Genomic DNA, 26,669 nt, shown 5'->3' on the forward strand with positions numbered 1-26,669 from the left:
TTATTTAACTATTTAGTAATATATTTACTATAATTCACAGTTTTGTTTCTAATATTATCTATTGCATTGTACTGCTGCCGCAAAGACAACAAATTTCACGACACAGGCGGGTGATATTAAACCAGATTCTGATTCTCTAGCTTATTGTCAAATGCACACGTTCGGTGAGGTAGGGGTGGAATTAAAAACTTGCTCTATCCTACTCCAGCTGCTATACTTCACACAACGGGCCTTATGGTATGTACCTGTGATGGTACTGCAAGTAAGTTTTGCATTGCCCCCGTGGATAGTTGCACTTCTGCGCACATGACAATAAATTCGACTTCGACTTTGCAACACACAAACTACCGGAGAAACTCCGCAGGTCAGGCAGCAACTCTCGAGGTAAATAAACAATACTTGTCCCGCGGGGTTAAGTAATATTGATGATGAAGATAGTGAAATCAATACCATGCACTGCTGCCAGTTTCACTGAATATTTAGCTTGCTGCATTGCGAAAGGCTTTAAATGGGCTGCTGTCTGAACTGCTCTCGGCGCTCGTCTGTACTCGCTAGCTGCTCTGCTCTTCGATCGGCTGCTTTGGGCTGCGTGTTTATGTTTGAATCGTGTTTGACGGTTGTGGCGGGGGCGGGTCGTTGTGGTCCCGCCGTTGGCGGCTACAGCGGTGGCTTTCTGGTTCACACCATGGCCAGTTTTATCATCGGCCTCATCGGTGGCTTGGTCCGAGCCCTCGACTTGTTCTACTTCCTGCTGGACCTCAACTTCTGGCTAGTGTCCACGGTGGTGGCGGTGGTCTCGGCCCTGGTGCACCTGATCCTCTGCATCCCCGCGGCTGCTGCCTATGTGCTCAGCCTCTGTTCCAACCTGCTGGGCCTGCTGGCACTGGAGGTAGCCGAGCTGTGCCGCGGTGGCCTGCAGCTCGCCTTCAGCCTGGCGTGCAGTCTGCTGAGGGTGGTATGTGGCCTGGCCGAGAGCCTGAAGATGGTGGGGCACCTGATGTCCTACCTGAGCGTGCGGGGACGTGAGGAGCTGCAGCGGGGCCTCACCACCGCCTTCTGCTCGGGACACCTCTTCCTCAAGCAACTATGGGATGCCGTGGGGATCCTGGCCAGCCTGGCAGCCTACTTGGTCAACACCATCATCAACATGTTCCTCATTGGGACACAGAACCTTTTGTCGGTAGTTGCAGTGCTGGGCGACCCTCTGGTGAAGGCTACAGAGGCTCTTGCTTCCATTCTGACCTACCTATCCAGCAGTGTGGTTGGCAACGTGATCCTGCTCTGGACCCCTTGCCAGTTTGTGATTGAAGTGCTCATCTCTGTCTCCAGCATCCTGGCGGACGTGTTTCTCTTAAATCTCTATGGCCTGGCAATCACTTTTATTGTCATTTCCAGCACGATGATCTACGCAAACCCAGAGATCATGTTGAGGTTTGTTAATCAAGTGAGTCTTCATTTAAATACTGCTCCAAATCTTAACCGGGTAAGGAGGGATATCCTGCACTTCTGCACACTAGTAGTGACTAACGCACAGTTAATGGTAAATTCGGAGACTTGGCGGCGAGTGTACAGTCAACAGCTGCAGAGACTTAACCCAGGCTATGTGAATTTCTGGCCACTTGATCAAATAAGACGGATTCAGGTTTTTCATGATAGGAACTCAGAGGACCAAACAGCTGTAGTACAGCAACCAGTCAATATGCTGGAACAAACAGAATTAAACCCTGTCCAAGGAGAGAATAGTACTGAAGAGCAACAAGTGGTTGTGCCTGAGACTTCTGCTTGTGGTCCAGAAACTGGAGATCACCCTTTGCGACCAAAAGGCACCTGGGACAATAATGGCAATGTCCCTGCGGAGCATGAACTCTGGATGCTCTTGAGGGAGCAAGAAGAACGAAAGAAATGTGTCATCTGTCAGGACCAAGCAAAATCTGTGTTGCTACTTCCATGCAGACACCTGTGTCTCTGTCAAGGCTGCACGGGTATCCTCTTGCAGCAGCCTGCCTACCAACACAATTGTCCTCTTTGCCGACAAATGATTTTACAAACCGTAGATGTATATTTCTGATCAACTGTTTGAAATAGCTTGGACAGGAAAAAGCCAGTGTAGCAGATTATTTTTTAAAAATACAATAGATAAAAATATTTTGTTTGGGGGGGGGGGTCCAATGATAGTTTGGCAATCTGAGATTCAAGATTCTATGCAGATCCTTAGCCATTAGTGTCAAAATGTAGATTTTTTTTTCATCCATGGCTAATCCCAAGTACTGCTGTTCAAGAATGTTACATTAGTAATTTACTTCTATGAGGCATTGGGAAGCCAAACTCACTGCTTCCTTTATTTTTTAAAAAAGAAATAGCCAACTTTTCAATAGGTTGGTTTTTATGTCAGATTGTTAAGTTATAGTGAACTGCACAGGGCAGAGCCCAATAATCCTACATTTCTGAGTTTCCTGTAGGGTCCATCTATGTATAATTTTCTTATGTTTTTTCAAAAACTGTGAATTGAGAAAATGGACACTTATTTGTTTGCTGTTGTAATTAAAACTCCTCATCAAAGACGGAATGGGGTTGCTGCAGATATATATTTGAGGCACTGGGTATGGATCTGCTCCATTTCAGATCCTTTTTTTTTCTTCAAACAAGTTTTGTCTTGGAATGAGAACTTGAGATGGAATTGGAGATCTTGATGGTGAAATGTATCATGCATTAAATGATAAAAACATTGGTTAAACGAATAACAATCTTCAAGTACCAAATGTTTATCACTGCAGAAAATGGCTGAATAATGCATGCTTTCTGTTGCACAGTATGACCTTTCAAAGTAACATTCTTCATCTGCAGTAATATAAGTGGCAACAGTCATGGTTTCTAACAGCACAAGTGTCTATTCCAGGAAGAATAGCTAAAGTAATTGTTTTCTCGTCTGGCGAATGGGAAGCCAGACAAGACATGATTAATGCTCCAGCAACTACGTTTTGAGATCTTTGATGGCAAATGATGTTTGGGATGTTCTTGGTTGTGCTAGGGACCCAAATTTTGCACTAGTTGAGATTGGAAACACTTGGTATGGATTTACTCGATCAAATACCACGCGTTGGGTTTGCTTTCTGCAGATTATGGAATTTAAAGAGATGAATGAAACTTTTTGGGGATAACAGGTATTAGTAGGAAGGGAAGATTAGTCTTTTTAATGTGAATTGTTTGGTGATAACAAGTACTTGGATTGTCTTAAACACATTGCAGAAGTATTGGGCATTTCATCTTTGATATGCTGTTTCATTCTCCAACTATATATATATATATAATGTAGATGGAGCTTTTGAACTTTGAGTTCAAACCCCACCCCAAATTTGGGCACAAAAAGACCCAGCTTTGGGGTTATCGGGCAAAATCTGAGGAAAAAAAATAATGCTTGAGTTAATCATCTTTCATTGGAGCTGGGGGGGGGGAATGAATAAGGTGAATTAAAGGGAAGAAAGAACACATTTAAAATCTGATAGTGGAAGGTGAGACAAATTAAATTATATAAAGATGGTGGTGTGTTGCTTTGTGTCAATCTTTAAAACTAGCAGAAAGGGTTGATGGCCACCAAAAAGCCCAGTAAGTTTTAACTCCCCTATTTCCTTACAATGAAAGACATTTTCGTCCATTGAGTCTTTGCCAGCCTTCTGAGCAATTGTACTTCCCTTCCATAATTTTCTCTGTAACCTATTTTCTGCACCTTCCCATCAGGTCCTATGTTTCTACCACTCACCTGTGTACTTGGGGTAACATATTCTGCAATTAACCTACCAGCTGTACATCATAGCCATGCACTGACAGGGAGAACATGCAGACCCACATGAATGGCATCAGAGGTCTGGGTTGTAGGAACTATGAAGCAGCAGCAGTACCAGCTTTATTATTGTGCTGCCCTTTATTTCCCTTGGCCACAAGAGTAGACTTCAGCCCAGATGTCCTATTGATATTTTTTTTTGTACAAATGTGAAGAAATATATTTCCCACTACCCCTGCCCCCCACTTTCACTAAAGTGTAAGGATTTCACTTACAGCCATAGAGCTTTGAGAATTTTCTTCTAGTCCTTTCTTGTTGAATTATTTCTGCCCCCATTCACAAGCCAAGATGTGAATCTTGTCAGGAGTCCAACAATGTTAATTAATTGAGTATAACCTGGAGATGCTCAAAGCAGCACACCCAGCTACTCTCTTACTGAGCTGTTCCTACCCCCGCACCCCCCTATTAAAACAGGCACCATGGAATTAAGCCCCTACTCTGTAATCTGTTCATGTTTACAATGAATTTAGACCATTTTGACAAGCAGAATCTTAATTATTGCAGGTTTTTGGTTTCTATGTTATTTTCCTGGGACCTTGGAATGTAGTTGCTAATAGCAGTAAAGATTAGCTAAAATTCTTTAAGGTTCGTGTAACCAACTCATATTTTTTGACTTGTGTCTAGGACTTAGGCTTTTTTATTTTTCCCGTGGTTTTCCCAATAAAGATGTTGAGGCAGGAAATAAGTCATGCTAATTGGGGGCTTTTGATAATGAGGTACAGCATTGCAATTAGCTTCAATGGTGATTATGGGAACATATGGTAACCCTCCCCCTCCCATATTTGATAGCATCCAGTAGTTCTTTCTGATATTTCTTCCAAATATTTGTTGGATATTTGTGAACATTGGGTGAAGAAGTATTGAATGGGTCTGGACTTGAAGGTTTCCTTTCCCCCTTTGTGGGTTGAGTGACTTTATAAATTTATATTTGTCAAGCGAGCCATTGGGTATAGAGTACACTATATACTGCAGTTAGTGATAGCTTGCTGTTTACTTCAAAAATACAAAATGAGTTAACAGTAATGTTCATTTGGTCAAAGATCTTCAAAGCAGCAACAGGGGTGCAAGAACCATTCTGATATTCCTTTAATTTAGTTGCTGAATAGGTTGGTTAAAACTTGACATGATGGTTACCAAGACACATAATGCAATCAGTAGAAAATCAATTGGTGCATGGAAGCTGAATTTTTTTTATATATAAATAGTGTTGCTCATTTTTAAAAAAATTTGTGTTGTCTTTAATGAGTATTGTTTGTATGATCTGTAAAACGGACAGCTGCTGTTAAGATCAGCTTCACTGGCTGCACTATGTTTAATTCAGTGAGCTGAATATGTAATTGTTTAAAATAAATCTATTTTTTATTATTAGAGTCTTAAAACACGACAGCACAGAAACAGTGCTTTCAGCCCATCTAATCTGTGCCAAACCATTAATCTGCCTACTCCCATTGACATGTACCTGGGCCATAGCTCTCCATACATCTCTCATCCATGGACTTGACCAAATTTCTCTTGAACGTTGAACTCGACCCTGCATCCGCCACTTGCGCTGGCAGCTCATTCCACACTCTCACCACCCTCTAAGTGAAGAAGTCCCCTCAGTTTCCCTTAAGCATTTCACCTTTCACACTTAACCCACGTCCTCTAGTTCTAATTTCACCCAACCTCAGTCAGAAAAGTCAGCTTGCATTTGCCCTATCTATACTGCTCAGAATTTTGTATACTTCGATCAACTTTCCCTTCATTCTCCTACACTCCAGGGAGTAAAGTTATTATCTATTCATCCTTTCCCTATTCGTCAAGTCCTGGCAACATACTCATAAATTTTTTTTCTGCACTCTCAAACTTATTTACATCTTTCCTGTAGGTAGGTGATCAAAACTTTACACAATACTCCAAATTGGGCCTCACCAACATCTTGTACAATTTCAACATAACGCCACAACACTTGTGCTCAATACATTGATTTGTGAAGGCAAGGGGTTTCTATTTGTCCCTATCTACTTGTGACACCACTTTCAACGAATTATGGACCTGTATTCCCAGATTTCTCTGTTCTACTGCCCTACCACTCACTGTGTAAGACCTGGTTGGTCCACACCAAAGTACAACACCTCACACTTGTCCGCATTAAATTTCATCTGCATTTTTCAGCCCATTTCACCAGCTGGCCCAGGTCTCACTGCAAGCTTTAAGAGCCTTCCTTGCTATCCACTACAACCCCAAGCTTGGAGTCATTTGCAAATTTGCTGATCAGGTTTACCACATTATCAACCAGATTGTTGATATGAATGACAAACAACAATGGGCCCAGCATGAATCTCTACCGCACACCACTAGTCACAGGCTCCCAGTCAGAGAGGCAACCATCTACTACCACACTGGCTTCTTCTGCGAAGCCAATATCTAATCCAGTTTATGCCCCATCTTGAATGCCAAGCGACTGAACCTTCTTGACTAACCTCCCATGCGGGACCTTGTCAAAGGCCTTGCTGATGTCCATGTAGACAACATCCACTGCCTTGCCTTTCCTGGTAACTTACTCAAAAAATTCTGATTAGCTAGATATGACTTGACATGCGCAAAGTCATACTGACTATCCTAATCAGTCCTTGTCAATCCGAAACTTGTATATCTGATCCCTTGGGATACCTTCCAATAACTTGCCCACTACTAATGTCAGGCTCACGATCTTGTAATGTCCTGGATTATTTTTAAAGCCTTTCTTAAACAATGGAACAACTTTGGCTATCCTCCAATCCTCCGCACCTCACCCATGGCTAAGGATGTTTTAAGTATCTCTGCCAGGGCCCCTGCAATTTCAGCAATCGCCTTCCAAAGCAACCTTGCTAGGCCCTGAGGATCTAGATACACAATTTGCCTCTACGCAGCAAGCACTTCATACTCTGAAATCTGTATGGGGTCCATCCCCTCAATCCTCGCATCAATAGACTATGTGTCTTTTATTTTTATTGAACACAAACAAAAACAGAAACACTAAACAAATGCTAACAAAGCCAGGGAATCACACATAAGCAGCAACAAATGTATAACTATTAACTTTAAATATACAAATAAATAAGAAAATCTGTTGGACAGAACTATATCTAAAAGGAGTCACAAAACAGAAGCGTTTATAGAGATAACCGAAAACGTTGACAGATTTTTACTATGTGTCTGTTTCCCAAGTAAATACAGATGCAAAAAAAAACATTAAAACTACTTTCCCACCCCCCCCCCCCATCTCTTTTAGCTCCATGCAGATGTTACCACTCTGATCTTCCAGAGGACCAATTTTTCCCTTGCTATTCTATTGCTCTTATAATATCTGTAGAAGGCTTTAGGATTCTTCACCTTGTCTGCTAAAGCAACCTCATGCCTTCTTTTAGCCCACCTGATTTTCTTAAGTATTCTCTTGCATTTCTTATACTCCATAACTACCGTACTTCATTTGTTCCTGCCTGTGCAACTCCTGTTTCTTAACCAGGGCCTCAATATCTCCTGAAAACTAAGGTTCCCTAAACATGTTATTCTTGCCTTTTATTCTGACAGAAGCGTGTAAACTCTGTACTCTCAAAATTTTGCTGTTGAAGGCCTTCCACGTACCAAGTACACTTTGCTAGAAAACAACCTGTCCCAATCCATACTTGACAGGCCCTTTCTGATACCATCAAAACTGGCTTTTCTCCAATTTAGAATCTCAATCCGAGAACCAGACCTATTCTTTTCCATAATTACCTTGAAACTAATTGCATTGTGATCACTAGATGCAAAGAGTTACTCTATGCAAACTTCTGTCACCTGCCCGAAGTCATTCTGTAATAGGAGGTGTAGTATCGCACTCTCTCTAGTTGGGACCTCAGTACTGATGGAGGAAACTTTCCTGAACACACTTGACACTCTTTCCCATCCAGCCCTTTTATGGTATAAGAGTCCCAGTCAATATGTGGAAAGTTAAAAATCACCTACTATAATAAGCTTATGTTTCTTGCAACAGTGCAATCTCTCTACAAATTTGTTCCTCTAAATCCTGTGGACTGTTGGGTGGTCTGTAATGTAGCCCCATTAACATGGTCGTACCTTTTCATGTTCCTTAGTTTTAACCCTAAAGCCTCACTGGATGAGTACTCCAGTCTGTCCTGGCTGAGCACTGCTGTGACATTTTCCCTGACAAGTAATGCCACCCCTCTTCCTTTAATCCCTCCCGCTTTATCACATCTAAAGCAATGGAACCCTGGAACATTCAGCTGCCAATCATAGTCATAGAAAAGGACAGCTCAGAAATGAGCCCTTTGGCCTATGCAGTCTGTGCTGAATCATTTAAGCTGCCTACTCCTATCATCATGTACCTGAACCATAGCCATCTGTACTCCTACTATCCATGTGCCTATCCAAGTTCTCTTAAATGTTGAAATCGAGCTTGCATCCACCACTTGTGCTGACAGATCATTCCAAATTCTCACCACCCTCTGAGTGAAGACATTTTCCCTTGTGTTCCTCTAAAATATTTTATCTTTCACCCTTAACCTATGACCTGTGTTTGTAGTCCCACCCTACCTCGGTGGAAAAAGCCTGCTTGCATTTACCCACCTATACTCATAATTTTGTATACCTCTATCAAATCTCCTCTTAGTCTACTTTCCAAGGAATAAAATCCAAACCTATTCAATCTTATAACTCAGATCCTCCAGTCCTGGCAACATCCATGTAAATTTTCTCTGAGTCTTTCAACCTTATTTACAGCTTTCCTGTAGGTAGGTGACCAAAACTCCACACAATACAGGTACTCTAAATTAGGCCTCACCAACGTCTTATGCAACTTCAACGTAACATCCCATTTTCTGTGCTCAATATTTTGATTTATGGCCAATGTGCCACAAGCTTTCTTTATGACCCTATCTACCTGTGCTGCCACTTTCAATGAATGATGTACCTGTATTCCCAGATCCATTTGTTCTAGTGCACTCCTCGTTGTCCTACCATTTACTGTGTAAGATCCACCCTGACTGGTCCTACAACACCTTGCACTTGTCTGCATTAACTTCCATCTGCTGTTCTTCAGCACATTTTTCCAGCTGGTCCAGATCCCATTGCAAGCTCTTCCTTGCTACGCACATAAAATGCAGGAGGAACTCAGCAGGCCAGGCAGGATCTATGGGGAAAAAATGTACAGTTGACATTTTGGGCCAAAACCTTTCGGCAGGCTGCCTGAGTTGCTCCAGCATTTTGTGTGTGTTGCTCAGATTTCCAGCATCTACAGATTTTCTCGTTTGTAGTTTTCCTCGCTGTCCACTACACCCCCAATCTTGGTGTCATCCACAAATTTGCTGATCCAGTTAACCAAATTATCATTTAGTCATTGATATAGATGACAAACAGCAATGGACCCAGCACTGATCCCTGCAGCATTCCACTAGTAAGAGGCCTCCAGTCAGAAAGGCAATTATCTATTACCACTCTCTGGCTTCTCCCACGAAGCCAATGTCTAATCCAATTTACTACCTCATCTTGAATGCCAGTTGAATGAACATTCCTCCCCAACCTTCCATGTGGGACCTAATCCAAAGCCTTGCAAAAGTCCATGTGTCCATGTAGGTAGCACTAACTGCTTTGCCTTCATCAACTTTCCTGGTAACTTCCCCGAAAAACTATAAGATTGGTTAGACATAACCTACAGAACATAAAACCATGCTGACTATCCCTAATCAGTCCCTGTCTATTCAAACACGTGTCTAAACAGTCCCTTAGAATACTTTCCGATAACTTCCCCACTACTGATGTCAGGCTCACAGGCCTATAATTCCCTAGTTTATTTTTTAGAACCTTTCTTAAACAGCGAAATAACATTATTTCCAATTCTCCAGCACCTCACCTGCTGATATCTCTGCTAGGCCCCCTGTAATTTTTGCACTAGCCTCCCACAGGGTCCAAGGGAACATCTTGTCAGGCCCTGGAGATTTATCCACCCTAATTTGCATCAGGACAGCAAACACCTCCTCCTCTGTGATCTGCATAGGGTCTATGATTTCACTGCTACATCACACCACGTCTATAGACTCTATGTCCATCTCCCGAGTAAATACAGAAGCAAAAAATCTAAGTTCTCTCCCATCTCTTTTAGCTCCACACATAGATTACCATTCTGATCTTCCAGGGAACCAGTTTTGTCCCTGGCAATCCCTTTGCTCTTAACATATCTGCAGAATCCCTTAGGATTCTTCTTCACGTCTGCTAAGGCAACCTCAAGCCTTTTAGCTCTCCTGAAGTGATCTCTTGCATTTATTATACTCCAGAAGTACCTCATTTGTTCCTACCTGCCTATATCTGCTATGCACCTTTTTCTTTCTTAACTGGGACATCTATATATTGAAAACCAAGATTCCCTAAAGCTGTTATCTTCACCTTTTATTCTAACAGGCACATACAAAATCTGTATTCTCAAAATTTCACTTTTGAAGGCCTCCCACTTACCAAGTACACTTTCCTAATCCACACTTGCTAGATCATTTCTGATACCATCAAAATTGGTGTTTCTTCATTTAGAATCTCAACCAGCAGATCAGACCAATCCTTTTCAATATTTACTTTGAAACTAATGGTACTATATCACTAGATGCAAAGTGTTCCCCAACACAAACTTTGATCACTTGCCCTGTCTCATTCCTTACTAGATCAAGTATCACACACTCTCTCGTTGGGACCTCTATGTACTGATTAAGGAAGCTTTCCTGAACACATTTGACAAACTCTATCCTATCTAAACAGGATCCAGTGCTTTCCCAGTGTATATGATGAATAAACTCTTCTCGGGCTTCCAGCTGGGTACGGGTGTTGATTATAACTGACATGTCGAAAATAAACTCTGCCATCTTCATCAGGGATCCTATCATATCTAGGATAGGACTATCACTTTTGGGTGTTCTGTAATATAGCTCCATTAAAGTGGTCATACCATTCTTATTCCTCAGTTCCAACCTTAAAGCCTCACTCACTGAGTTCTCTCATCTGTCCTGACAGAGCATTGCCATGACATCTTTCTTGACTAGTAAAAGGACTCCTCCCTCTTTAATCCCTTTTTCTCTGTCACATCTAAACAATGGAACCATAATGCTGAGAAAGTCGTGAATAGCACATTCAGTGAGTTGGCCACACCGCAGGTAAAGGCTTCACAGGCAGAAAAGGAAGCCACTAGACAGCGTAGCGGTAGGCAGGTAGTGCAGGAGTCCCCTGAGGTCATCTCCCTCCTAAACAGATATACTGTTTTGGATACTGTTGGGGGAGATGTCTCATCAGGGGAAGGCAGCAGCAGCCGAGTTTATTGCACCATGGGTGGCTCTGTGGCACAGGAGGGAAGGAAAAGGAGTGGGAGAGCTATAGTGATAGGGGATTTGATTATAAGGGGAATAGATTGGCGTTTCTGCGGCCGCAAACGAGACTGCAGGATGGTAAGTTACCTCCCTGGTGCAAGGGTCAAGGATGTCTCTGAGCGGCTGCAGGACATTCTGGAATGGGAGGGTGAACAGCCAGTGCTCGTGTTGCACATAAGTACCAATGATATAGGTAAAAAATGGAATGAGGTTCTACAAGGTGAATTTAGAGAGTTAGGAGATAAACTAAAAAGTAGGACCACAAAGGTAATAATCTCTGGATTACTACCAGTGCCACGTGCTAGTCAGAGTAGAAATAGGAGGATATTTCAGATGAATACGTAGCTTGAAAAATGGTGCAAGAGGGAGGGATTCAAATTTCTGGGGCATTGAAACCAGTTCTGGGGGAGGTGGGACCAGTGTAAACAGGATGGTCTGCACTTGGGCTGGACTGGAACCAATGTCCTAGGGGGAGCGTTTGCTACTGCTGTTCAGGAGGCTTTAAACTAATGTGGCAGGGGGATGGAAACAAGTGCAGACAGACAGAGGGGTGTAAAATGAGGGTAGAAGCAAAAAGTAGTAAGGTGAAAAGTAAAAGTGGCAGGCAGGCAAATCCAGGGCAAAAAGCAAAAAGAGCCACTTTTCAACATAATTGTATAAGGGCTAAGAGTGTTGTAAAAACAAGCCTGAAGGCTTTGTGTGTCAATGCGAGGAGCATTCGTAACAAGGTGGATGAATTGAATGTGCAGATAGTTATTAATGAATATGATATAGTTGGGATCACAGAGACATGGCTCCAGGGTGACCAAGGATGGGAGCTCAACATCCAGGGATATTCAATATTCAGGAGGGATAGACAGGAAAGAAGAGGAGGTGGGGTAGCATTGCTGGTTAGAGAGGAGATTAACGCAATAGAAAGAAAGGACATTAGTCTGGAGGATGTAGAATCGATATGGGTAGAGCTGCATAACACTAAGGGACAGAAAACGCTGGTGGGAGTTGTGTACAGACCACCTAACAGTAGTAGTGAGGTTGGGGATGGCATTAAACAGGAAATTAGAAATGTGTGCAATAAAGGAACAGTAGTTATAATGGGTGACTTCAATCTACATATAGATTGGGTGAACCAAATTGGTAAGGGTGCTGAGGAAGAGGATTTCTTGGAATGTATGCGGGATGGTTTTCTGAACCAACATGCCGAGGAACCAATTAGGGAGCAGGCCATTCTAGGTTGGGTATTGAGCAATGAGGAAGGGTTAGTTAGCAATCTTGCCGTGTGAGGCCCCTTGGGTAAGAGTGACCTTAATATGGTGGAATTCTTTATTAAGATGGAGAGTGACATAGTTAATTCTGAAACAAAGGTTCTGAACTTAAAGAAGGGTAACTTTGAAGGTATGAGATGTGAATTAGCTAAGATAGACTGGCAAATGATACTTAAAGGGTTGACGGTGGATATGCAATGGCAAGCATTTAAAGATCGCATGGATGAACTACAACACTTGTTCATCCCAGTTTGGCAAAAGAATAAACCAGGGAAGGTAGTTCACCCGTGGCTGACAAGGGAAATCAGGGATAGTATCAAGTCCAAAGAAGAAACATATAAATTAGCAAAAAAAAAACCGGCACACCTGAGGACTGGGAGAAATTCAGAGACCAGCAGAGGAGGACAAAGGGCTTAATTAGGAAAGGGAAAAAAGATTATCAGAGAAAGCTGGCAGGGAACATAAAAACTGACTGTAAAAGCTTTTATAGATACGTGAAAAGAAAAAGATTGGTCAAGACAAATGTAGGTCCTTTACAGACAGAAACAGGTGAATTGATCATAGGGAACAAAGACATGGCAGACCAATTGAATAACTACTTTGGTTCTGTCTCCACTAAGGAGAACATAAATAATCTTCCGGAAATAGTAAGGGGCTGAGGGTCCAGTGAGATGGAGGAACTGAGGGAAATGCATGTTAGTAGGGAAGTGGTGTTAGGTAAATTGAAGGGATTAAAGGCAGATAAATCCCCAAGGCCAGATGGTCTGCATCCCAGAGTGCTTAAGGAAGTAGCCCAAGAAATAGTGGATGCATTAGTGATAATTTTTCAAATCTCCTTAGATTCTGGATTAGTTCCTGAGGATTGGAGGGTGGCTAATGTAGCCCCACTTTTTAAAAAAGGAGGGAGAGAGAAACCAGGGAATTGTAGACCGGTTAGTCTGACATTGGTGGTGGGGAAAATGCTAGAGTCGGTTATCAAAGATGTGATAACAGCACATTTGGAAAAAGGTGAAATCATCGGACAAAGTCAGCATGGATTTGTGAAAAGAAAACCATGTCTGACGAATCTTATAGAATTTTTTGAAGATGTAACTAGTAGAGTGGATGGGGAGAGCCAGTGGATGTGGTATATTTAGATTTTCAAAAGGCTTTTGACAAGGTCCCACACAGGAGATTAGTGTGCAAACTTAAAGCACATGGTATTGGGGGTATGGTATTAATGTGGATAGAGAATTGGTTGGCAGACAGGAAGCAAAGAGTGGGAGTAAACGGGACCTTTTCAGAATGGCAGGCAGTGACAAGTGGGGTACCGCAAGGCTGGGGTACCCAGTTGTTTACAATATATATTAATGATTTAGACGAGGGAATTAAATGCAGCATCTCCAAGTTTGCGGATGACATGAAGCTGGGCGGCAGTGTTAGCTGTAAGGAGGATGCTAAAAGGATGCAGGGTGACTTGGATAGGTTAGGTGAGTGGGCAAATTCATGGCAGATGCAATTTAATGTGGATAAATTTGAGGTTATCCACTTTGGTTGCAAGAGCAGGAAAACAGATTATTATCTGAACGGTGGCCGATTAGGAAAAGTGGAGATGCAACGAGACCTGGGTGTCATTGTACACCAGTCATTGAAGGTGGGCATGCAGGTACAGCAGGCAGTGAAAAAGGCAAATGGTATGTTGGCATTCATAGCAAAAGGATTTGAGTACAGGAGCAGGGAGGTTCTACTGCAGTTGTACAAGGCCTTGGTGAGACCGCACCTAGAATATTGTGTGCAGCTTTGGTCCCCTAATCTGAGGAAAGACATTCTTGCCATAGAGGGAGTACAGAGAAGGTTCACCAGATTGATTCCTGGGATGGCAGGACTTTCATATGAAGAAAGACTGGATCGACTAGGCTTATACTCACTGGAATTTAGAAGATTGAGGGGGGGATCTTATTGAAACGTATAAAATTCTAAAGGGATTGGACAAGTTAGATGCAGGAAGATTGTTTCCGATGTTGGGGAAGTCCAGAACGAGAGGTCACAGTTTAAGGATAAAGGGGAAGCCTTTTAGGACCGAGATGAGGAAAAACTTCTTCACACAGAGAGTGGTGAATCTGTGGAATTCTCTGCCACAGGAAACAGTTGAGGCTGGTTCACTGGCTATATTTAAGAGGAAGTTAGATATGGCCCTTGTGGCTAAAGGGATCAGGGGGTATGGAGAGAAAGCAGGTACAGGGTTCTGAGTTGGATGATCAGCCATGATCATACTGAATGGCAGTGCAGGTTCAAAGGGCCAAATGGCCTACTCCTGCACCTATTTTCCATGTTTCTATGTTTAACCCCAGAATTTTGAGCAGTCAATCTGCCACTCCTGAAACCAAGTCTCACTAATGTCTACAATATGATAATTACATGCCCTGAGCTCATCTGCTTTTCCTTCAATAATCCTTGCATTGAAATATACACATCTCAGGACATCAGTCACACCATGCTCCACCTTTTGATTCCTGACTTTGTCTGAGGTCTTGGTAACATGTCTTCACAACCTCTCCACTATCTGTTCTGATTCCAAATGTGCAATAAGAAATAAAGAAAGGACAAAAAATAATCTACCTATGGCTTAGACTCTCCTCACAAACATCTCGATAAGCCAAAGCCTCAACTCCCCACTATGTGTTGCAGAGCCTTCCTGTCTCTTGCAGTACAATTTGCATACCATGCAGTGATGTAGGATGTTGGGATCCTCTCTACCGTGCACCTATAGAGTGTCATGAGTATTGATGGGCATAGTCCAGCTCTCTTCAGCCTCCTCAAAGTAAGTGAGCTTTTTTGATTGTGAAGGGGTGATCTGGGACCTTGAGAGGTTGTGTGAGATGTGCATTCCCAGTATTCAAAGTAAAAAGTAAATTTATTATCAAATTACATGTGTGTTGCCATATGTGTCCGTGAGCTTAATTTTCTTGTGGGCATACTCGATAAATCCATAATAGAATAATAATTATAACAGAATCAATTGAAGATCACACCAATGGGGTGTTTAACCAGTGTGCAAAAGACAACAAGCTGTGTAAATTCAAAAAATAAAGAAATAAAATATAAATAAGCAATAAGTCTTGAGAGCATGCAGTGAAGAGTCTTTGAAAGTGAGTCCATAGGTTGTGGGAACATTTCAGTGATGGGGCGAGTGAAGTTGAGTGAAATTATTGCCTTTGGTTTAAGAGCCTGATGGTTGAGGGGTAATAATTGTTCCTGAACCTGGTGATGTGGGTCCCGAGGCTCCTGTACCACCTTCCTGATGGTGGCAGTGAGAAGAGAGCATGACCTGGGTGGTGGGGGTCCCTGATGATGGATGCTTTCCTGCAACAATGCTCCATGTAGATGTGCTCAGTGGTTGGGAAGACTTTACCCATGATGGATTGGACTGTAACCACTACTTTTTGCAGGATTTTCCTTTGAAGGGCATTGGTGTTTCCATACCTGGCTGTGATGCAGCCAGTCAAAAAACTCTCCACCACACATCTATAGAATTTTAGCAGAGTCATGCCCGGATCTTCACAAACTCCTCAGGAAGCAGAGGCACTGCTGTGCTTTCTTCGTATTGGCTCTTGTGTGCTGGGCCCAGGACAGTTTCCACTGCTGTGCCACTGCGTAATGAGGGGAATGAGTGGTTCAAGCAGTTGATCTTAATGAAGCTTCCAATTCTGACGTAAGGTAGCATAAAAGAAAAGCACAGTGCCATGTAATCTACTAAATGATTAAAGAGAAATCAAATCAAATCATTAAATTAGATTTGGATCTTATCTGCTCTAAGTAACAGAAATGGTAAATTAACAAGGGTTGACTTTCTCATATCATAACTTTAATCAATAGATGAGGCAGGAAACCCTATCATGGTCTATTCTATTAAGACCATAAGACATGGGAACAGAAATAGCCTATTTGGCCCATCAAGTCCACTCTGCTTTTTGATCACAGCTGATTTATTATTCCCTCTCAACCCCATTCTCCTGCTTTCTCCCCATAACCTTTGACTCCCTTACTGATCAAGAAACTATCAACCTCTGCTTTAAATATACCCACTGACTTGGCTTCTACAGCTGTCTGTGGCAATGAATTCCACAGATTCACCAAACTCTGGCTAAAGAAGTTCCTTATCATCTCCATTTTAAAGGATGTCCTTTAATTCCAAGGTTGTGTTCTCTGATTCTAGCCTCTCCCAGTACTGGAAACATCCTCTCCACACCCATTCTATCCAAGCTGCTCAGAAACGGATTACTTAATCCAGAAAGTTTACTGATTTTCTTTCAGCTGTAGGAGGTAAATAACATTAAAATCTGTTTTATTTTCCCCCCTAATACTTCTATGATTTACCTCAGTGCCTCGTCACACGCAACATGTTATGTATAGATGCTCTTGTCAAATGTGGCATAACCTTTACTCTGCAGTCTGTGCCTACTGGAAGACCCTTTCCTGGGCTGGATAGTGACACTTTATAGGCCAAAATGGTAAGTCATGGACACTAATCAACAGGGAAGCAAGGTGTGGTATAGGATGTAGGCCCTAGTAGGCTTATCCAGAGATGAGTGGCCAGTTAGGCCATTTCAAAGATCAGTTAAAAGTCAAGAGTTAAACATTCTGTTAGATTAAGGGTTCTCGATCTTTTCTTATGCCATAGACCCCTATCATTAACCAAGGGGTCTGTAGACCCCTGCAGCAACAACCTGCCACTCAACGTCGGTAAGGCAAAAAAGCTGATTGTGGACTTCAGGAAGGGTAAGACAAAGGAACACATACCAATCCTCATGGAGGGATCAGAAGTGGAGAAAGTGAGCAGTTTCAAGTTCCTAGGTTTCAAGATCTCTGAGGATTTAATCTGGTCCCAACATATTGATGTAGTTGTAAAGAAGGCAAGATGGTGGCTATACTTCATTAGGAGTACACTCAAAACTTCTATAGATGTACCGTGGAGAGCATTCTGACAGACTGCACCACTGTCTGGTATGGGGTTGGGCGGAGGCGGGGGGGCTACTGCACAGGACCGAAAGAAGCTACAGAGGGTTGTAAATTTAGTCACCTCCATCTTGGGTACTAGCTTACAAAGTACCCAGGACATCTTCAAGGAGCGGTGTCCATTATTAAGGACCTCCAGCACCCAGGACATGCCCTTTTCTCACTGTTACCATCAGGCAGGAGGTACAGAAGCCTGAAGGCACACACTCAACGATTCAGGAACAGCTTTTTCTCCTCTGCCATCCAAATCCTAAATGGACATTGAACCCTTGGACTTTACCTCACTTTTAAAATATATAGTATTTCAGTTTTTTTGCATGATATTTAATCGATTTTATATATATAATATATTAATTGATTTACTTATTTGTTATTTTTTTCCTCTGCTAGATTATGTATTGCATTGAACTGCTGCTGCTAAGTTAACAAATTTCATGTCACATGCCAGTGATAATAAACCTGATTCTGATTCCAAGAGTCAACCACATTGGTGGGCATATAGTTGCATATAATCATAGATATGGATGTAGATTTCCTACATTTGCAAGACAGTAGTTTCAGGATGTACCTAACTTCTATTCAATATTCATTACTCTAATAATCTATATGAATGAGATTGTTACTCAAACAATAAGGTCTGATTTATTGCTCTATTTACAGTAATAAGATCCCTGGCCCAGTACATAGGGAATAATTCAGTAAGGATGTGAATCGCTAACTCCTTTCCACCAACTTGTATGGACTATTAATTTATTGTATCTACAAAGTTATAACCATGCCAAATAATTGTGCTGGAGAATTATCCTTGCTTTTTTGACCTTGGGTTTGAATAATGAAACTATTATTCAGTGAAAATCATATTACTATATAAGTGAAAATTGTCAGGAGTTGATGATATTTTAAAACATCTTTTTCAATAATTTGCTCCTTTCTTGTGAGTGTTCGCTTTGGAGAATGCATGAGTGCTGTCTGTTCTCCAGTATCTTGGTCATGTGGCTGCCTTTTCTGCATTGGGATCTTGAGGTAGTTCAAGCAACAGAGCATCTCTTATCTTTTGATTGGTTGGGTATTTGTTCAAAAGAGAGTCATAACTGGATAACACTGAAAAGAAGATTGTTTCCCTAACTTGTCATACAGACCATGATGCCTATTTATGCTAATCCCCTTGCCTACATCAGGCCCCTATCCGCCAGTGCCTTTCTTATCCAAGTACCTGGGCAGAAGCATTTTTGTCTCCTACTTCTGTGTCAGCTTGTTCCATGATACCATCACTCTCTGTGTGGAAAGACTCCCCCCCCGATCTCCTTAACATTTTTCATTAGAATCCCTGGACTTAGGGAAAAGACTATCTACCCTATCTGTCTGCCTCATAATTTGATAAATCACCCATTAGCCTTCTATATTCCAGTGAGAATAAACCAACAGATCATATTAAACTTCTGCAGCCCTACCACATCTAATCTTGAATATCCCTGTCCTTAATAATTAGAGAGGTTAGCACATGTATGCTAAGTACAAACTGAAAGCCTCGTCAGCCTTGTACAGTTACAAGTGCAGAACAAATTATATGTCTCAGCCTCATCCTGGGACCTCACACATGAGCCAATTCTATTTGCTTCATGAAAAACGGAGAAATGGATGAGAGCATTGGATACAGCAAAGGCTATGGAACTAGACAATATCCCAGCTGTAGTTCCAAAGACCTGAGCTCCACAACTAGCTGTGCCTCTAGCAAGCTGTTCTGATATGTTGGCATCTGATTCTTAATGTTCTCCAAGAGGACCACAACCTTGTCATGGTTTGGAGGCTTGTGTGCCTCAATGATCCAGAGAGCTATGTTGGCTGGAGTCAGAGCTTAATGCTTTGCCTCTTGGTAGGGTCACCCATGCCAAACAGGTCAAAGGGTAGAGGCCAGATGGAGAGTGGGCCACTGGTCCTCCAGGTATGGGGGTTCAGTTCAGGGCTAACAACCCTAACTGGTCAAACAAAATTGTTATGGAAACAGCAATGAAACATCCTTCTACACTGAGTATGATAGTATTCCTGAGTCTCCATCTAGGACTTGCATGACTGATAGTAGTGAAAACCGAGAAGAAGCTATTGACACGATGAAGGAAGCCCTGAACACTGTCAGAGATGGAGCACCTTCATTGCTGCTCTAAACGGCAGCAGTGTAATGGGCAGTAAATGGGTAACTCAGTAAGACAGTAAGCAGCTGCACCCTGTTTACTAAGAGCAGGACAAATTCATTGTGGCTAACCTCTACATAGCATGAGTTACTCAGAGTAGTTGCTGTCAAAGTGCCAGAAATGATAAACAATGCAACATTTACTCACAAATAACTCTCTCAGTGACGTCCATTTTGACTTTAACTTGAACTACTTGGTTTCAGGCTTCACACAGGAAGAATCAAGACCCTAACACGGACTAAAGAGCAGATTTTGAGAGATGAGGTGGGAATTCCTTCCCTTGACAGCAAGGTGAGATGGAAATGCCTTCCCTGACAGCAAGGTAGCATTTGGTTTTGTGTGGTATCGTGAGGCAGTAGAATAATCCTATATGGAAGTAAAAGGATTGGTAAAACCAAAGTTGTTAGGCATCAAGGGGGAAGCACTCCAATGGTTGACTGTGCCTCTCATAAAGGTAGATGCTTATACTTATGGGAGGTTAATCATCCAAGTTATTACTTCATAGCACGTGTTCCTCGGGGTGCTGTTGTAGTCCTGATCAAAGGCTTCCTTTCATTTATTATTCACAAGTCAACTGATTGCTGGAATTCTCTCTATTTGTCTGGATAAGTGCAGCTCCAACAACTTCATCCAAGAAAAAGCTGCTAAATGACCAGCACCCCATCCACCATTTTCAATGTTCAGAGTCACAAGAGCAGCGGTCTGTACCAACAGCAAAATGCGCCACAGTTACTTGCCCAGGCTACTGCAACAAAATCTTGGGCAATTTACTTTCACTTTGAACTTTGCAAGCCCCAGATTTCTACCAGCAAGAAGGGCAAAGTTGACAACTGCATGAGATAGCTGCTACCTATAGGAAATACTCAGCAGGCCAGGCAGCAGCTGCGATAAGGAAAATACTCTATGGCAGCATCTATGGAAAAGAGTATACAGTCAATGTTTCGGGCCTGCTGAGTTATTCAGCATTTTGTAAGTCTTACTTTGATTTCCAGCATCTGCAGATTTTCTTTTGCTTGATACTCAAAGACCCTTCTTTTCAAATTGGGAATGAGAAAACAATTTAGGTTTGAGTTGCAGGGAAAGTGGGGCAGAGAAAATGGATCGGGCAGAGTGAGCTGGGGTTGCCATGGGAATAGCTGGTAGCTGACACTGTCTGATTCAGATTACCTCTGGAAAAGGACACCATGATAATACAGCAGTTAGCATAATGCTCTTACAGCTCTCAGCCCCGTGGTTCAGAGTTCAATTCTGATGACATCTGTCAGGATTTTGTACGTTCCTTCCTGAGAATGCATGAGGTTCCTTCGGGTGCTCTAGTTTCTCTTCATGTTCCAAAGACATACTGGTTAGTAGATTAATTGGTCATTGTGAACTGTCCTGTGATTAGGCTTGGGTTAAAATAGGTGTGTTGCTGGGTGACACAGCTCATTGGTCCGGAAGAGCCTCTTCAACTCTGTTTCTCTAAATTAAAAAAATGATGCATAGTTTGAACAGATCCCTGTTTCTGGATGGATCCAAATTGCAAAAAGTGAAATAGAATTGGAGTTGAAATTCACACAGGATGAAATCCAGTCATTGGACAATGGGTTACTGCAGGCAACTAGGGAGAGAAAACTCAAACAAAAATAAATAATCTGCAGTTTCCATCACCTTGCAGTTCTTTAGATCCTTATTTCCCCATGCTTGTACCATCCCAGTGTATTGTCCACCACAAAAAAAGATGGAGTATTCCAGAATTCCACTGCAGCGTGTGGTGTATCTATGCAAATAATGCCCTAAAAGGTTTTCAATTTCTGGAATACTTGCTTAAGAATCTGGGTTTAAAAAAAAATACAGGACAAGCTTGTAAATAAGAAGGCATTATAGATTATTCTGCCACAAGAAATGAAATATTTCACTGATAATTTTATTTTCTCATCCTTCTTCTCTTGTGATTGAGCCATTTGCACGGAAACTGCATTATCCTTAAAATAATGCCATATTGAGGCTTCATGAGGCACTGGCGAGGCCTCACTTGGAGCATTGTGAGCATTTTGGGCCCCTTATCTTAGAAAGGATGTTTTGACATTGGAGAGGGTTCAAAGGAGGTTCACAGGAATGATTCCAGGAATGAAAAGCTTATCATATGAGGAATGTTTGATGGCTCTGTGCCTGTACTCACTGGAATTCAGAAGGATGAGGGGGGACCTCATTGAAAACTTTCGAATGTTTCGAAGTTCTAAGGCCTTAGAATAGAGGAATATCCATTTAGAGCAAAGATGAGAAGGAATTTGTTTACCAAGAGTGGTGAATCCGGAATTTGTTACCACAGCTGGCTGTGGAGGCCAAGTATTTGGGTATATTTAAGGCAGAGGTTGATAGATTCTTGATTAGTTGGGGCATGAAAGGATACAGGGAGAAGACAGGGGATTGGTTCTGGAAGGGAAATGGATCAGCCATGATGAACTGGCAGAGTAGACTCAATGGGCCAAATAGCCTAATTCTGCTCCTTATCTTATGGTCCTGTACCAAGCATTCTCTTAAGCTCGAGTCCCTGAACCCCCATCACCAGCTCTTGACCCAGTGAAAGTAACCTGGATTTCCCAGGTTACAGCTCTAGTTACTGCTCTTCCTGTTTGAGCATAATTTTGCAAAACAAGTTATCCACTCAGTGAGAGATGGCTATTGTAAATTATTTTTGTTGTAATAAACCTAGAAGCAGAACTGTGTTAAGGTTACATTTTAATGCATTGGGTTCTAGTGGGGATTGTCCTTTTATCTGTTGGGACACTGCACCCTGTACAATTGAATGCAAGCTTAGTCTAGTTCAGAGATTGTTTGACAAGGAAGTATTGGTATTGGTTTAATATTGTTACACGTACCAATATAGAGTGAAAAGCTTGTATTGCATACTGTTGATAGAAATCAAATCATTATACAGTGTATTGATCTAGAATAAGGTAAAAACATAATGCAGAATAGAGTGTAAAAGCTATTGAAAGAGTGCAGTGCAGATAAACAATGAAGTGCAAGATCACAACAAGGTAGATTATGAGACAAAAGTCCATCTTATCATACAAAAGTAGGGTAGAAGCTGTCCTTGAGCCTAATGCACATCCTTTCAGGCTTTAGTATCTTCTGCCTGATGGGAGGGGGGAGAAGAGAGAATGCCTGGGGTAAGTCGGGACTTTGGTTATGCTGGGTGTTTTCCTAAGGCAACAAGAAGCATAGACAGAGTCCATAGAAGGGAGCCTGGTTCCTGTGATGTGCTAAGCTGTGTCCACAACTCTTTGCAGTTTCGTACAGTTTCATGCAGAGCTTATGCCCTACTGAGCCATTATGCATTCAGACAGTATACTTTCTATGGTGCATCGATTAACAATTGGTAAGAGTCAATAGAGAACAATGTACAAGATATAAACACGAGATTCTGCAGATGCTGGACATTCAGAGAAACACACAGAAAATGTCTTCATCCTCAACAATTTCTTCTTCAGCTCCTCCCACTTTCTCCAAACTCAAAAGGTAGCCATTGTCCCCAGCTATGTCTTACTTTTTGTTGGCTATGTGGAACAGTCCATGTTCCGAGCATTCCCTGATAATGCTCCCCAGCTCTTCCTCTGTTACATTGACAACTGCATTGGTGTTGCTTCATGCATCCAGTAACTTTGCCGCCAACTTCCACTCTGTCCTTAAATTCACTTGGTCTATTTCTGACACCTCTTTCCCCTATCTCAACCTCTGTCTCCATCTCTGGAGACAAACTGTCTATCGACATCTGTTATTCCCACAGCTACCTTGACTATACTTCTCCCCACCCTGGCTCCTGTAAATCTCCCTTAAATCTGCATTGAACTGCTTACTGTGGGCCCCAGCCACAATGGTAATGCAATTTATCCAGGCTGGTTTCTGTTTTAATGCAATTTTGTTCATGCTCACTTTCATTCCTGATTGCAACTCAATTGTGCCTCTGTCTGCTGTTTCCATTGATACAGTGATTTTAACTGCTCTTTTAAATGTGAGTTGTGCTTCAGTTAGGAGTTTAGGTTAGGAGCTGTTTTTGAAAGCTTTCTTGTAAGATTCCACTAACTAAATGATCTCTCAGTGCATCATGAAGCCCATCACCGAACTGGCAATGTTCAGACAATCTCTTCAATTCAGCCATGTAAGCTGAAATGGACTCCCCTTCCTTTTGACTCAGCTTATGAAACCTAAAGCGTTCTGGAATCAACAATGGTTTTGGTTCCAAATACACCTGCATTGCTTTCACATTGGCTGGGGAGATATAAATACTGAAATGAAATATACCACTGCTTACTATCGTGTTTGATGTCATGTTATACCGAGTTTCCCGCAAGATTTGGCACAGTAACGCTGGATTTGAGCTGAATGGTGAAAGGGACCATCTACCAAGTGATGAGAGGAGTATGGGACGATTCTGCTTTGGGATCTTGCTCTATTCCATAAATAATTTGACAGAGGTTGCTGTTAGGTACATTGCAATGAGCAGACAGAATAGTTTGAATAAACAGTCACCGTTTAAACTGAGTCCCTCATAAAGAGTTTTGGCCTTTAACACTAACAGTTTATTCCTCTCCATAGACGCTGCCTCACCTGCTGAGTCCCTCCAGCATTTTATGAATGTTGCTCTGGATTTCCAGCGCCTGCAGAATCTCTTGTGGTTTTAAGAAGAGTTTGAATAACATGTACCGGAGGATACAACCTATAAAGAATGTTAATTCAGATTAACTGAATTGGTAATTTGGTTTATTATTGTCATATCTACCGAGGTAAAGTGAAAACTTGAAACAAGTAGTGCAAAAATAGAAATAAAAAAGTAATGAGGTAGTGTTCGTAGGTTCAATGACCATTCAGACATCGGAGTCAGAGGGAAAGACGCTGTTCCTGAATCCTTGAGTGTGTGCCTTCAGGCTTCTGTACCTGATGGTAGCAATGAGAATGAGGACTGACCTGGGTGATGGGAGTCCTTTATGACAGTTGTTGCCTTTTTTGTAGTATTGCTCTTTAAAGATGTCCTGGATGCTGGGGAGGCTCGTGCCCATGATGGAGCTGGCTGAGTTCACAACTCTCTGCAACTTACTTTGATCCTGTGGAGTAGCCACCTTCTCCCCCCCCCCCCCATACCACAGGGTGATGCAGCCAGTTAGAATGTTCTCCGTGGTACAGCTGTACCAATTTTGCGAGCGACATACCAAATCTCCTCAAACTCCCAATGAAATATAACCCCTGTCATACCTTCTTTGTAGCTGCATTGATATGCTTGGTCCAGGAAAGATCCTCAGAGATATTGACACCCAGGAACTTGAAAATGCTCACTCTTTCCACTTCTGATCCCTCTCTGAGGACTGGTGTGTGTCCCTTCATCTTACCCTTTCTAAAGTCCACAATCAGTTCTTTCGTCTTCCTGACATTGAGTGCAAGGTGGTTGCTGCGACACCACTCCACTAGATAGATCTTGCTCCTGCATTAAACTGATGAATTTCTTTTGCATCTTCCACTATTTTCTGGAATGGGGTTGTGGAGTTTTATTTCCTGATGAATCTCTGAAGCTCCTGTTCAAGAAGGCAGATAGCATCCACTGTGACAACTGTGAAGTACGCTGTAAATACAGTATGAGAGAAAAATAAATAACTTCCATTCCCATCTAAACTACTCGTAGTACATAAGTGAAGAACTAAGTCATCAGTGATTTGGAGTAGCAGAGGACAACAAACAGATTTGTCAATATTTGGTATACTTTAACCATTTTCTCATTGGTTGACAGGTTTAGTAATGTAATCCTTGATTCTTTATTTCACTCCATAGATGCTGCTTGACTTGCTGTGTTCATCCAGCATGTGTATGTATTAATTCCTGTGATTCATGAATAAGACCCACCCCTTTGATCGCCTTACTGCAACTTGTCCCCTTCATATTATCATTATTATTATGATTCATACTCCTCTGCTTGTGTCCTTTGTTCTTCTTAAACCCCTTCAAATATCATCCTTTGTATATTCATCTCCCATATATCAACGCCCATTGTTCTTTGTTATCTGCCAATGTCATTACTTCCTAAACTAAATCCTTTGACAGATTTCAAAGCTGCTGCTTCTCACTTTCCCTCCTGCTGCAGCCTAGGTTTTCAAGCAAGCTCACATTCAGCATCACCTGAAACAATTTCTAGGTGAGTTTGTCTTCAGCTGTACAAAATATTGTATGTTCCAGTTTTCAATCAGAAAGAAAGAAATGCAGATTCTATACATAAGAATAGGGAATGCTAGAAATACTGAGCAGATTAGACAGAATTTGTGCTCTTGGACACAAACCTTTAGGTCTCTTATTTCAATTTTTAAATTGCAATTTGATACTGAAAATACTTGGCAGATTATTTTCAAAAGATGTGTGAATTAAACAATTCTGAAACTCTGACCCTTTGCTTCAGTGAAACCTTTTAGAAATTGCAATAATTTGTGCAAATGTTTAGACTTTTATGATTATTTTTGTAAATAGTTTGTGGAAAAAGGCTTAAGATCTGACATAATCTGTGTTACCATGGGAGATCCAAGGGATCAATATCTTATTTTTAAAAACTTGCTGATGTCTGTTTCCTGTCCGTGAAAACATTTTCCTGTGTCACCATCTTTGCTTATGCTAATGGATGCCAATATAAAGATATAACATGAATTTCTGATGTGAGCAATTGCCCATAATATTTTGATGAACGAATCAATTAAATGCTTTATTAAATGTAATTCTTTTGTTAAAGTTTTAAATGCAATGTTTACATATTTATCAATAATATGAATCTATCTACCCTTTTCATTGTTTCTGTCGTATAATCATTTAATTAAACTTCTAGCACCAGTTCATTCACTTTCCCTCAAAACCTGAAATGCTATTGAATATTTTTCCTCCTAGCAATTGAGAAGCAATTTCCATTCCCTCTTTTGGATCATTATATTGTGTGATATGTGAAATTGCCAAAAACAATCAAAGTGTTGCTAATGAAGCATCTTTGAGGATGGTAAGAGATTGA

General features: G+C 41.7%; 1 protein-coding gene and 1 long non-coding RNA gene across 2 annotated transcripts; both read left to right on the plus strand.

Moving 5' to 3' along the window:
• On the plus strand, positions 1-26,669 carry LOC132385158 (uncharacterized). Its single transcript, XR_009509100.1, has 3 exons — positions 1-384; positions 19,855-19,942; positions 24,233-26,669. It is a non-coding gene; the product is annotated as an uncharacterized LOC132385158 (long non-coding RNA).
• Positions 457-5,211, plus strand: rnf26 (ring finger protein 26). The gene has a single exon (XM_059956981.1). It carries the CDS (start codon positions 509-511, stop codon positions 2,066-2,068), a length of 1,560 nt encoding a protein of 519 aa, XP_059812964.1. The 5' UTR covers positions 457-508; the 3' UTR covers positions 2,069-5,211.

Source organism: Hypanus sabinus, chromosome X2 (genome assembly GCF_030144855.1).
Source record: "Hypanus sabinus isolate sHypSab1 chromosome X2, sHypSab1.hap1, whole genome shotgun sequence".
NCBI lineage: Eukaryota > Metazoa > Chordata > Chondrichthyes > Myliobatiformes > Dasyatidae > Hypanus > Hypanus sabinus.

Coding starts and splice junctions, on each gene's coding strand:
- rnf26 (XM_059956981.1), top strand. CDS start 509: ATGGGCTGCTGTCTGAACTGCTCTCGGCGCTCGTCTGTACTCGCTAGC.